Source organism: Panicum virgatum, chromosome 4N (assembly GCF_016808335.1).
Source record: "Panicum virgatum strain AP13 chromosome 4N, P.virgatum_v5, whole genome shotgun sequence".
Taxonomy (NCBI): Eukaryota; Viridiplantae; Streptophyta; class Magnoliopsida; order Poales; family Poaceae; genus Panicum; species Panicum virgatum.
Window position 1 is genome coordinate 10,226,542 of NC_053148.1, and position 13,589 is coordinate 10,240,130.

The window sequence follows — 13,589 nt, forward strand, 5'->3', positions numbered from 1 at the left end:
GTTTTGATCTTTTCGACTTGGATTTATTCATGGTCTCTTTAATTCTTGTCCTTAGGGCCTAGCTACGCCTATCTTCTCTTTGTCATCACTTGAACCTAAAAGCCTCAGAATGGTCATCTTAACAATCATATTAGTCCAAGTGTTGTGTGTGTCATCAATCGCCAAAACATTATATTGAAATATGGCATGAGAGGCCATTTTCGATACATAGGCCCACCTGGCAGTCAGCCGACCAGAGTGGTTGGCCGAGTGGCCCCAGGCATCACCAACCTCCCCCTTGGATAGGAAGCTTCCTCACACCTTCCCTAAGGCGGTTTGGAGTGCCACATGTCGTCCAACCGAGTGCAAACAACCACATGATTTTCCCCTATAAATATGAGAGGGGGGTTTAAGAATGAGGTAGAGAGAAGACAAGAGCACAAGAGCACTCCTCTCATTTCCTCTCTTGAGTAGTTCTAAGGTTAGTGGAGCTTAGGTGAAGTAATTGTCGGGTCGCCGAACATTCGTCAGGGAATAGGTATGGGTTCTCTACTAGATCTCTTTTGTAATGTTTGATCGTGTATAATTGACTTATCTTGTAGTTATTTATATTTGCATGATATATGCCCTGTGGTTACAGACATAGATTTTATGGTTAGTTTACTTTGCTATTATATGCTTTGCCTGGTTAGAGGTTTAGTTTTAGTTAACTTTTACATGCTCCAGTATTCGTATATTTGCTCTAGTATGATGTATGTCCATCCGAAGGGTGGGGGCTCCGCGGGATACTAGAGTATCGCTTACTAGTGTAAACATGGTGTCTGGGTTAGTTAAGTGTTGCCGGATGTCGCCCTTTCCCACGGTTTGTAGAGATAGCCTGCAGGTGGTGACAGCCATGTTTAGTGCAATCGTAATCCTCCATGTTCGGTTAGAGGGTAGGAGGGTATAAATGTCTGTGATGGCTTGACAGTTATATCTGTCAGCCATTTGCACAGTACTCCCATGTTTTAGGCATAACTTGATAGTTCCTAACCAATCAGTGCAAAGTATACAATGCTAGTAAACGGTATAGATAATTAAAAGAACATTAGATAGACTTTGACTAACTAAGTTCTACCTAGCTCTCTGCCTTCTTTTTACCCTTGTGATAGAAATAGGAGTTGTGTGTCTCTCTCTCACTACCTCCATCCATAATTATCGTACCCTTATTTATGCATTTAAATATTCCATTGAGATAAGTTCATGTTGCCTACCTACACAGCTTAGTCGTCTCCTTCCCTGCTGAATTTTTAACTACACCCCAGTATATTCACTGGGTAAAATGCTGCACCAGTTATTCCGTCCACTAGCGGAATGTATCATGGTTCATTAGTTTGGTTATCATTAATTGCTATATGAAATGTCGAGGTATTTGTTGGCACCGATGCCAGGCATTTCTGAAGTGTTTACCGAAACCAGGCTGAACGACCCTGTTTGTGAAGTAGACGTTACGAAATACCAACAAGCATTTTTGGCACTGTTGCCGGGCAAGGCATAGGTTAATTGTGTAGGCATGGTCATAAACAAAAGGAAATGGAATATTCATTTGCTAAACAGGCTAACTTGGTTTGTTTTCTCCTTTGTTGTGATGAAAATAGGGTAGTGTATGATCGGTTTTGATCTGCCGCAAAACTTCACGCAGAATCCAGAGTCGCTCTTAAGAAGAGTTTGACCTCGTGTCATACCTCCTTAGCGTATACTCTCAGCATCAGAACCAATCATTAGTGCGCCATCCACTTCTAACTCCATGGCTCAGAAGACTCTTCGGGATTTCTATGCTCCTTCTGCCAACAATGTCCCTGTTGGGCCTGATGTGAGTACTGGAGGAGAAAATTTCGAAATCAAGACAGGCTTAATTACAATGGTGCAGGCCAACCCTTTCTGTGGCAAAGCCAATGAGGATGCCAGCGCTCACATTCAGCAATTCCTAGAGCTTTGCAGTACTTTTGTTATCAAGGGAGTGTCCGCAAGATGCTATCCGGCTCCGACTGTTTCCGTTCTCTCTTCTCGGGAGAGCAAAGCAGTGGTTCTATGTTAACAGAAGCTCAGTAAATACCTAGGATAATTGCACCAAGGCATTCCTCGCGAAGTTCTTCCTAACGGGCAAAACCAATGCCCTACATGGGAGAATTTTGAATTTTCAGCAAGCGTCCAATGAGACCATTCCTTAAGCTTGGGAGCAACTTCAGGAGTAGATCCTAGCGTGTCCACACCATGGGATGGATAATTGGCTCATATTGCAGAATTTCTACAACGGGCTAACTCAGATAGCCTGCGATCATGTTGACGCTGCTACTGGTGATGCTTTCTTCTCTCTAACCCCTGAAAGAGCTACATCTCTTGTAGAGAGGATAGTTTCCAACCAAGGTTGGAGTGATGATCGACTCCAATCATGTCAGCGAGGCATGCATTCCGTCAAGGAAGCCGACATGCTAGCTGCCAAGATTGATCTCCTCCTCAAGAAATTTGAGGGAAATCCACAAGATAAGGCTCAGATGCAGACACTTCAAGCCTTGGATGCTCGCATGATATGCGAGGTCTATGGAAATACTGGACACTCGGGCAATGACTGCCCAGAAACTCAAGAGGAAGCCATGTTTCTCAACAACAATGGGTTTCGTCCACAAGGAGGTCAGGGGTGGAATCAACCACGCCCATTTTATCAAGGAGGCAATGGAAATGCAAATTTCAACCCCAATCTGCCTACCTTGAGTGATTTAGTCTATGCTCAGGCAAAGATCAATGACACAATTCAGAAGAAGTTGGCCGTCAATGACAAATCCTTGGAGACCATTCAGGCTAAGTTGGATGGATTCTCCACAGCCATCATGAACAAGCTAAGTTTCAACAAAATGCTTGAGACTCAACTAGCTCAGCTAGCCGCTGCTACTCCTGCAGTCGACACAGGGAAGATTCTCGGACAACCAGAGTCCACCTCAGAAAGTGTCAATGCAGTAACTGAGAGATGAGGGAAGCCGCCACGCAGGACATCCCACTCCAATTATATAGAGACCTCACACGACCCAAGAGAGGATCATGGGGAGAATTAGTAGCATCAGCCGGAGGAGACACTAGGACACCGATGATCAGTTGCTCGATCCACGACTATTACTTCGAGTAAGCTCTCTGTGACCTTGGAGCAAGTGTTAACATTATGCCCAAGGCCATGTTCGAGAAGCTCAGTTATCCTACTCTTTCCCCTACCATGACGTGCATTCAACTGGCTGATTCCACCATACGATACCCGGAGGGTATTGTCCACAATCTTCTGGTGCAAGTCAAGAATACTTTCATCATCGCGGACTTTGTGGTCCTTGATATGGAAGGTGATCTGGGTATATCTCTGATTCTTGGACGACCATTTTTGAGAGACGCCAGAGCCGTCATCGATGTTGGAAACGGAAGAATCAGCCTCTACATCATGGGAAAGAACGTGAAATTCATATTCCAAAACAAGAAACAAGAATTGTTCCTGATTAATGAGGATGACAAAAGAGATGGGCTGTATGCTGAACCCGGATGGGAAGACTGGGAGGTCCATGAGCCTCCAACGAAACTAGCCTGGGAAGATTGGGAAATTCATGAGCCTCCAACCGAACCAAAATGGGAGGAAGAGGAGATCCGTGAGTCTCCTACAGAACCAGACTGGGAGGAAGGAGAAATTTGTGAATCGCCAAAAGAGTCAGCTTGGAAGACATACAGCCAATCGTCCCAAGATCTCTCTCTCGCGCCGCCTATAACACCCAAGAAGATCAAAAAGGCGTGGTGCAAGAAGAAGATGCCATCGTCCACCACCACTTCTCCAGGTATGGACGAGTCGACCTCAACTTAACCAGGTATGAAGAAAGGTCCTGCTCATCGGACCCTAAAGCCAAGAGCTAGCTTAGGGGAGGTTCCTCCTCCAAGTCAATTATCCTTTACTGTTTTATTTTAGTCAAAATAAAATAAAAATAAAACAAAATAAAAGTTTATTTCCCTTTCATCATATGATTATGATCTATTTAAACCTTTTTAGAGTTGAAATGATGAAAATTTGGTCTGCTCTGCTTGTTTTATCTGTATAGTTTATAACTCTAAAAGCTTTCTTAGATTTGATTTTGTTGGCTTGATAAGCTTCTTGCTAAAAACCTGTAAACTCGCAGAGTAGAATATGCTTAATCCAAGTCTAGGTTGTTGTGAGTTTTGATATGGTAATTGGAGCATTATGATCTTTTTTCTAAGAGATGCTTGAAATCTGGAGTTTTAATTTTGCAAAATAAAACAAAAAATAATAAAGGCAAGTTCCTCAATGACGAAAAATACCTACCAGAGCCATATGAGTAGTATTGCAAAACTTTATCCATATGCTGCTCGTTACTTTATTGAGTTTTGTCAAATTGTGTGACTCTAGTAAGAGTCTTTTCATACTTTGTGATCAAGATCACGTACACGTCCATGTGCGAAATTCCTACACTGGGAATTAGCATTATCTATATATCATTCATCCATGCAATAAAAATTCCTTGTTTAGTCCGTGATCACTCTCTCCGTGTTATAAATGGTATGGGCTATAAAAAAAATGAAAAGATGCATACCCAAAGAAGGTATGCCACATGTCCAAAAGACATGTCAAAAATAGAAAAGATGCATGCCCAAAGAAGATATGCCACATGCCCCAAAAAGGCATGTCAAAAATAAATAAATAAATAAATAAATAAAAGATGCATACCCAAAAAAGATATGCCACATGCTCACAAGGCATTTCAAAAAAAAATAGCCCATGTCCATGACAAATAAAGGAGAAGGGATGATCCATGGCAAGGAATTAGTCATACCATCATTCCATACCGCATACACACGCACATCTTGATTACATTTGTATGATTTGATTTCTTCATGGATCTGCCTTTTGACTTTACAATATATGAAATGTAAGTATGACCTTTCTTTTATCCTATCTATTGAGCTCCACAAAAAGCCCTTTAGTAGGAAAGGAAAAAAAGGCTTTATTGCCCTGGTAAGAAAATAATCATTGAGTGATTTGAGAGAATCATTTGAGAAACTTTGCCTTGTTTTCAAAAACCTTTCTAAGAAAACCTCCAGATGGATTGTTGATCTATGAATAAAAGAATATAGCTCTATGCATTGTTCTAACTCTCAACAGCTCAAGACGAGGAGAAGGCTAAAAGCCCCTTGGATGAGTACGAGATAAAGCAGAGGTATGTGAGCCAGCTTATTCAAATTCATAGACATGCTATTTTGTTATAAACTTTGACATGATGGATAAGTATGACATGAGTGATTTTCTGATCAACAACCTGATTTGTCCTACTTTGCTCGGGACGAGCAAAGGACAGCTTGGGATCTTATTGACGCTTGCTAACGACCAATTTCAAGCGTCACTTTGATAAGAAAATCTTAAGAGTTTAAATAATTCATATGCATTTTATCTAAAATAAAGTAGAAATCCACTATGCCCCTAGAAATTATGCAAAGATGGAAAATGGGACTAAAGTGCAGGTTAGGAGGACCTTATGATCCACGGGAAAAATCGTCGACCAATCAGAGCGCAGAATTCAGGCTTACATGGATTAAAGGGCCCACATGCAGTACCTAACCGACATACCAGAGGTCCAGGCACGTGGGAAAGTAACAAGGAGACACGTGGAGGCCTGCCAAAGCAAGGGGGGCCGACTGGGCCAACCTGGCAGTCGGCCGACCAGGGTGGTCGGCCGAGTGGGCCCAGGCTTCACCGACCTCCCCCTTGGACAGGAAGCTTCCTCACACCTTCCCTAAGGCGGTTTAGGGTGCCACATGTCGTCCAATCGAGTGCAAGCAGCCCCATGAGCTTCCCCTATAAATATGAGGGGGGGGGGTAAGAATGAGGTAGAGAGAAGACAAGAGCACTCCTCTCATTTCCTCTCTTGAGTAGTTCTAAGGTTAGTGGAGCTTAGGTGAAGTAGTTATCAGATCACCAGACATTCGTCAAGGAATAGGTATGGGTTCGTTACTAGATCTCTTTTGTAATGTTCGGTCATGTATAATTGACTTATTTTATAGTTATTTATATTTGCATTATATATTCCCTGTGGTTACAGACATATATTTCATGGTTAGTTTACTTTGCTATTATATACTTTGCCTGGTTAGAGATTTAATTCTACTTAACTTTTACATGCTCCAGTATTCGTATGTTTGCTCTAGTATGATGTCTGTCCATCCGAAGGGTGAGGCTCCGCGGGATACTAGAGTATCGCTTACTAGTGTAGACATGGTGTTTGGGTTAGTTAAGTGTTGCTGGATGTCGCCCTTTCCCATGGTTTGTAGATGTAGTCTACAGGTGATGACAACACTGTTTAGTGCCATTGTAATCCTCCACGTTCGGTTAAGGGGGTAGGAGGATACAAATATCTGTGATGGTTTGACAGTCATATCTGTCAGCCATTTGCACAGTGCTCCCGTGTTTTAGGCATAACTTGATAGTTCCTAACCAATCTGTGCAAAGTATATAATGCTAGTAAACAGTATAGATAATTAAAAGAACATTAGATAGACCTTGACTAACTAAGTTCTACCTAGCTTCCTGCCTTCGTTTTACCCTTGTGATCGAAATAGGAGTTGCGTGTCTCTCTCTCACACTACCTCCATCCATAATTATCTTACCCCTATTTATGTATTTAAATATTCCATTGAGATAAGTTCATGTTGCCTACCTACACAACTTAGTGGTCACCTTCTCTGCGGAATTATAAATGACACCTCGGTATAATCACTGGGTAAAATGCTGCACCGGTTATTCCTTCCACTTGCAGAATGAATCATAGTTCATTAGTTTGGTTATCAGTAATTGCTATATGAAATGTCGAGCCATTTGTTAGCATCGATGCCGGGCATTTCTAAAACCTTTACCGAAACCAGGCTGAACGACCCTGTTTCTGAACTAGACGTTACGAAATACCAACAGCATGCTATCCAACGCACGAACAAATTTTTTTGATGAAACAGGAGGGGAGAATCCCCTACTGATTACATTATATTAAAGAAAAAGAAGTTTGGTACCAAAAGACCATAATGGTTTAAGATAAAAAATGTTAAAAAAATCTGAGCAATTACACAAAGTCTTCTAACCATTCTAATATGGGCTCTTTGTATCTTGCTTTTGCTCTCAGGATAACTAGAGCAAATTCTTTCTTGAATTTGTGGAGACATCTATCTGGTGATGCTTTAAGTCCCTTGAAAATGAGATCATTTCTTGGCATCCACAAACTCCAACTGAAGACAATCATGATAACCATAAAGAATGGGAGGTTAATCTGTTCCCTGATTTCCTCCAAAGCTAAGATCGGGTCCATTTCCACCAAGACAATGTTCAATTTGATCTAGCAAGATTGGGCAAGAGGGCATGTGAAGAATAGATGTGAGAGCGATTCCTCGATCGCTAGACTATAGCAGACACATTCGTATAAGGGCAGAACCATATTTCTTCTTCTGAGAAGTTCCCTGGTACTAAGACGGTCACGAAGGAGGAGCCATAAGAAAAAATTGTGTTTGTTCTGACAGGAGGATTTCCAAAGCTTTCTGAAAAAGGGTGAACAGGCATGTGGCCAGTTAGATGCTTATAAGCTTTGTAGGTGGGAAAAAAGGAGCACCCCAAATATAAGTCCAAATATCCTTGTCTTCAGTTGCTGGAGAAGAGGCCAAAACCCGTGCAACTTCCAACAATTGGGACACCGCCAAAGGTAATAGAGGAAGATGCAAGAAGTCCTCCAGATCTTCAGCGTTATAGACCAAATGAAGAGATATGTCTGTATTTTTGGCAAAAGAGAACAACTGTGGATAATGAATTCGATGGACTTTATTTAACCATAGGTCATCCCAGAAGAGACATGTTTTACCATCAGATACATTGACCATTGCAAGTCCTTTGAAAGAATCTAAAAACTTCAGAATATCATTCCACCAAAACGAACCCACCCTCTAGGATGATGCAAGCAAAGTTCCAAAACTGTAGTGTCTCTCCCAAATCAAATTAACCATGGTATGTCATGTCTACAGATTTAGGACTCCAAGTCCTCCTTCAGCTTTTGGGAGACAAACTATTTCCCATGCGGCTTTAGATAGCATTTTGTCATTTATGTCTGCACCTCTCCAAAGATTGTGCTTTCTATAACTACACACTTGATTAATCACCATTTTATGCAATCTAAAAGTGCTCATGAAGAACATGGCAAAAGATGTGAAGATGGAATTTGTAACTTTCAATCTGCCAGCTTGTGACAAAAAAAAGGAGGTGTAAGACAATCTTCTTTCATATTTTGTTACTAGGGCAAAAAATCAATCACTTTAGGTTTGGTGAGCCCTAGTGGCAGCCCCAAGTAAGTGAAAGGCAAAGATCCCACTTCACAGCCAAAGAGTTGGGCAAGTAAATGTGTTATGTGTTCCTCCATATTGATAGGTACCAACATAGATTAGAATAGTTAACTTTATGACTTGTTGAAGTGGAAAACTCCTGCAAAACATTCTTAAGTGAGGATATTTAATTATGCCAGATGGATTTAATGGTGATGAAACTCTCCTCACATTCCATAAAACTCCATCCTTCTCTTTTCTTGCCATGTCAACAAAAGTGATTGTATTTAATGCCATGAAATTCTTCATGAAACTATTATTGAGACTGGCCTAAGGTAAACAACTTTAGAGCTAGTTTGCTAGCCCAATCATTGGAGGTGGCCTAAGGGCATTCCCACCCTCCATGTACCATGTGGTGTCCATGACATTAATTATATTACCTCATAGAACTTTTAGCTTTCCCTGCATTCTCTTTGATAGTCTTATTTTATCTTGATACAATGATTAAGAAGAAGTACCTTGCTTATCATTTCATTAATTATAACTACTAAAGTACTTAATATTATCATATACATGCATCAATCATCTAGAAAAGTTATTATGCACGGGAATTTTATCTTGATACAATGATTAAGAGAAGATGTCTTACTTATGTGCTAGTATAGACATCATCTATGGACACTATAGGTTGGGATTGCCTAAGAGCAAGGCTAATAATTTAATCAGTATGTCGTGGTGCTGCAAACCACAGCCGGGTGGCGGAAGGCACCCGCCCTAGCCCAGAGGGTGTGTACTCGGGGGTTAGCTAGCCCTAGTTCGATCTCGCTCAAGAACACGATGAACACCAAAGATTTAGAGTGGTTCGGGCCGCCAGAGCGTAATACCCTACGTCCACTATGTGTTGTATTGCCTTCCCTCGAGAGAGTTCGAGAGAGCTTGTGTGTTGTGTCCTCCTCTGTAGCGCATAGCGAGCGCCTCCCTTTTATATCTCAAGGGAGGCGCGTACATGGCTGTTGGGTCCCCGACAGGTGGGCCCAATGATGTAGTATAAAATAACATACTGTTCATATATTATGGCATTGCATGCAAAGGAGATCTCTCTCCTAGATTCCCTTGCCTGCTCCTAGAGTCCCTCGCTCATCATGTCCAGGCGCCGTCTTGTCGGAACGGTGCCAGACGTAGCTAGTGGCGTCGTCTGCCACGTAGCTGAACGGGCTGTGTAGCCTGCGGCGTAGGCGGCATGATGAAAAAGTGCCGTGCCGTTGTATCCATTTAATGCTGCAGACGGCCTCTGCGCGGCCGCGGCACAGGCGGCTATACTGTGTACCTTGGTAATACGCGGCGCACAGTGAGGCCTGGCAAAGGCTGTCCTGCGTGCCGCGGCGGCAGAGCACGCCTCAACCATCTGCATTAAATGCGGTGGTAGGCGAGTCTTCTAGCGGAAGGCTTGCGCTCCAACCCGTGCCTCTAGGACACGTGACAGCTCCGGACCCCCACGCTGTATGGGAGGTCCGGATGGACGCAGGAGGTCCCGGACCCCTATGGGGGTCCGAGGCCTCAGCCGTCAACATGGAGCTTCCCTTCCTTAGGGGCACGTGGCGTCTCCGGACCCATCCCCAGGCAGAGGACAGGTCCGGGGCCATTGGCCTGGTGACGAAGGAGCCTGGCCCGTGGGCCTGGCTACTCCGTTCTTTACGCGTAGTTACGGATAACTACGCGGATCCTGCTTTGCTGCAGTAGGAGTGGGTATCCCTACTACAGGGTACCGACAGTGGCCCCCGGGCCCACCTCGGGGAGGTACGAACCCACAGGTGGGGCCACTACTGCGTCTTGGCTCTGCATAGCTTGAAGCTTCCTACTGCAGGGGACTTGACCGGCCTTGACCGTCTATCGGGTTGTTTGCTGCCTCATCGCATCGCAACGGTTACTGACTCATGGGCCCCACATACAGTGGTTCACCTCGTCACGCGCGCGAGGCTCGGCATTGTTGCGGCCAGAATAAACGGGATATTTATTATCGGTGCAGTTCCCGAAAAACTTGGCCACGCCAGCGCTTAATACGCGCACGTCAGCTCAGCTTCCGCCTCGCTTCACGCGCGCGAGCGACGGTTCAGATCCCGTCTTGTCACACCCTTGTTGGTTACCCGCTCAACCTGACAGGTGGGCCTGGGCCCCCATGTCAGGGACTGGGCGGTTAACACCAGGTGCGGGCGTCGTTTGGGTTCCGGCGACGGTTCCGGGGCGCGCCGGTTGAGTCAGGCTTTATAATGGGGCGAGCCGCATACCGCAGTTACTTTCCCGCATTCGCCTTCTTCCTTCCAACCTTTGCGCCCCTTTGCCTTCGAGCTTTCCTTGCCCCTTTCTCCCCCACGCAGGCTGCTCCTCACCTCCACCGAGAGATGGCATCCCTTGTTCATCCCCGCCACTTCCAGACCGAGGGAGAGTTGAACACGGTGCGCCGCCTGCTTGGGTGGAGTGCACAGGAGACCGGCTGGGGGGTCCGAGCAGGCTCGGTTCCCCTTGATAACCTCCGCGCCAGGGAGTTTGTGCTATTCACCTCGCACATCTCCACCGGCATGGGACTGCCGATTTCTTCGTTCCTGCTGCTGCTGCTGGAAGACTTCGGCCTCCAACTTCAGCACCTGACGCCCCACTCCCTCCTCCTGATGTCCATCTTTGTGCATTTGTGCGAGATGTTCGTGGGAGTGCGGCCCTGCGTCATCCTCTTTCGCTACTTCTTCATTCTGGTGAGGTCCGGAAGAAGCAAGGACGAAGTGGGGGGGTACTACTTCCAGATAAGGAGTGACCTGCTGACTCCTTACATTCCCGGCCTTGCTGGCGGGAAGTGGGAGGAGTGGCGCAGGGATTGGGTGATCGCCACCACCGAAGCCAATGAGCGCCTCGCCCTGCTGACCGAGGGGCCCACCTCCGACCGTGCAACCTGGAGAGCCAAGTCGTCCCTGCAGCCAGAATTCGAATCTGTGCTGGGCAAGATCAGGTCACTGGCGGAGAGCGGCCTCACCTCGTGGCACGTGCTTGGAGATTTCCTGAAGCGCCGGATCGCTCCCCTGAAGCAGCGGCCGTGTCCTGCGTGGAACTTCACCGGCCTCAACGACTGCAGCAGGACCCACCGCGGGGAGGGGAGCGACCTGACCCAGGAAGCCTTGGAGGTCCTGGTGCGGAACATGACGGGAGACGCCTCAATCCCGGAGAACCTGATACTCCTTCAGTGTATAGTCCCCCTCTACGAGGACTCCGCGAGGATGGCGGTGCTGGCTACCCTGCCAACTCTGGACGACGGGGGGCTGGCCCCACGCCAGACCGGAGGCGACCCGAACTGTGGACTCCGGATCCCTGGCGCGTCCGGGGATCAAGCTACACAGCGCACCGCGGGGTCCGGCGCCACCACGAAGGGGAAGCAGGCCGCGGCCAGTAGCGCCGCCACAGCCGGTTCCAGCCAGGCACAGAGCAGCTCCGGTGCACCGTCGGGGGATGCAGGCCGGCGCAGGCTGCTCAGGAGTGACGGGACCCCAGTTACGAAGTCCGCCACGAAGCACCAGAGGACCGCCGAGGGCGCGCGCCAGGGTAGGTCCCGGGCCACCGGCCCTCGCGGGTCCTCCGGGGCGACTGCGCCGCCACCATCGCCACCGAGAGATACCTCCCGCCGACAGCAACAGCAGCAGCAGCAGCCGCGAGAGCAGCTACAGGGGACGCGAGAGCGGCAACAGTAGCAACAGGTGCAGCCCCGAGTTGCGCCCGCACCGCAGCCACAGGTACAACAGCAGCAGCAGCAGCAGGCCCGGGTTGCGCCTGCATCGTCGTCGCGGGAGCAGCAGGAGCGGAGGTCGGGCCTCCGAGGACGCTGGGTACCCGGCTCTTCTGGGTTAGTGTTACTCTGCTCTCTTCCCCTGTGCCAGGTGCTTCTGCTTTTGCTGAAGGCTTCTCCGCTTTGTTGCCAGGGCTCCTCGCCCCAGCAGTTCTTCTTCCATCGCCGGCTCGTCAGCTGGTGCCCAGGCGACCGCGGCCTCGGCGGCGATAGCAGCGGCGACAGCGGGTGCGGGATCCTCAGGTACAGTGACCTCTGCCAGTCTAGTGGTGCCCGATGCTGTGCTGACAGGCGCGTCATTACCAGACTCAGCAGCACCTAACTCTACAGCGGCGGGGCCGCCGGTGACGGGCGCGGCAGACGCAGCGGCGGCGGAGGCGCCGGTCCTGGGCGCGGCCGCACCCGACGCAGCAACGTCGGAGGCGCCGGTGCTGGGGGCAGCTGCGTCCGACGCGACGATGGCGGAGGCAGGCGCTGGTCCTGGGCGCCGCCGCATCCGACATGACGGTGGCAGAGGTGCCGGCGCTGGGCGCAGCCGCACCCGATGTAGCGACAGCGGGGGCGCCGGTGCTGGGTGTAGCCGCACCTAACGCGGCGGCGGCGGAGGCACCGGTGCTGGGCGCCGCCGCACCTGGCGCAGCAGCGGCGGAAACACCGATGCCGGGCGCAACCGCCCTCGGTGCAGTGGCGGCGGAGGAGCCGGAGACGAGTGCTGCAGCGGGAGCTCCCACCTCCAGCTCCGATCCTGTTGCAGAGGAGGAGTTGGAGGTGGTCTTTGGCAGGCGGCTCCTGCAGCTCCAACTCCCGGAGGAGGAAGCGACTCCCCTTCCCCAGGTGCTGACCCAGGTCCGGCGGTCGATAATGGAGGCAACCTCCTCTGCCGAGGCGGCCTTCCAGCGGGAGTGGTCTGCCCTGGAGAGCGAACGCCTGCGCCTCTCCGACTGGCACACCCGCCTGGAGGCGCACACGAAGGCGGAAGCCTCCCGTGCTGCGGAAACCTGGTCAAAGCTCAAAGCCGACCAGGAGGCCTATCGAGCCAACCTCCTGAAGGTGTTCAACCAGGAGCTTGCAGTATCGAGCCGGGAGAAGGCCCTGGCCCAGCGGGAGGAAACCTTTGCCTTGGAGGTTGTTGGCTTCGCGGCTCAGCGGTCCGGCCTCGAGACTCGCCTCGCGGCCCAGCAGTCCGAGCTGGAGACTTGCAGCCTGGGTCTCAAGGTCCGGAGGCAGGAGCTCGACGTCTTCTCTGCCACTCTACAGGGATTGCGCGAGCAACTGCAGGAGCGAGCAGGCAAGCTGACTGATGCCGAGGCGGAGCTGGAGGAGGCCCGGAAGTCCCTCTATAAGCGGGAGGCCCACGCCACCGGCATAGAGAAGGAACTTGGGCGCCAGCGAGACTCGCTCAAGAAGCTGAAGGAGT

At 48.7% G+C, this 13,589-nt stretch overlaps 1 protein-coding gene across 1 annotated transcript; it reads right to left on the reverse strand.

Moving 5' to 3' along the window:
- Positions 1 to 11,880: 11,880 nt before the first annotated feature.
- LOC120669109 (ice-structuring protein 4-like) lies at positions 11,881 to 12,668 on the reverse strand. Its single transcript, XM_039948921.1, has 2 exons — positions 12,476 to 12,668; positions 11,881 to 12,047 (listed from the first exon to the last, which is right to left on the reverse strand). Exons 1-2 carry the CDS (start codon positions 12,666 to 12,668, stop codon positions 11,881 to 11,883), a joined length of 360 nt encoding a protein of 119 aa, XP_039804855.1.
- Positions 12,669 to 13,589: the final 921 nt, after the last annotated feature.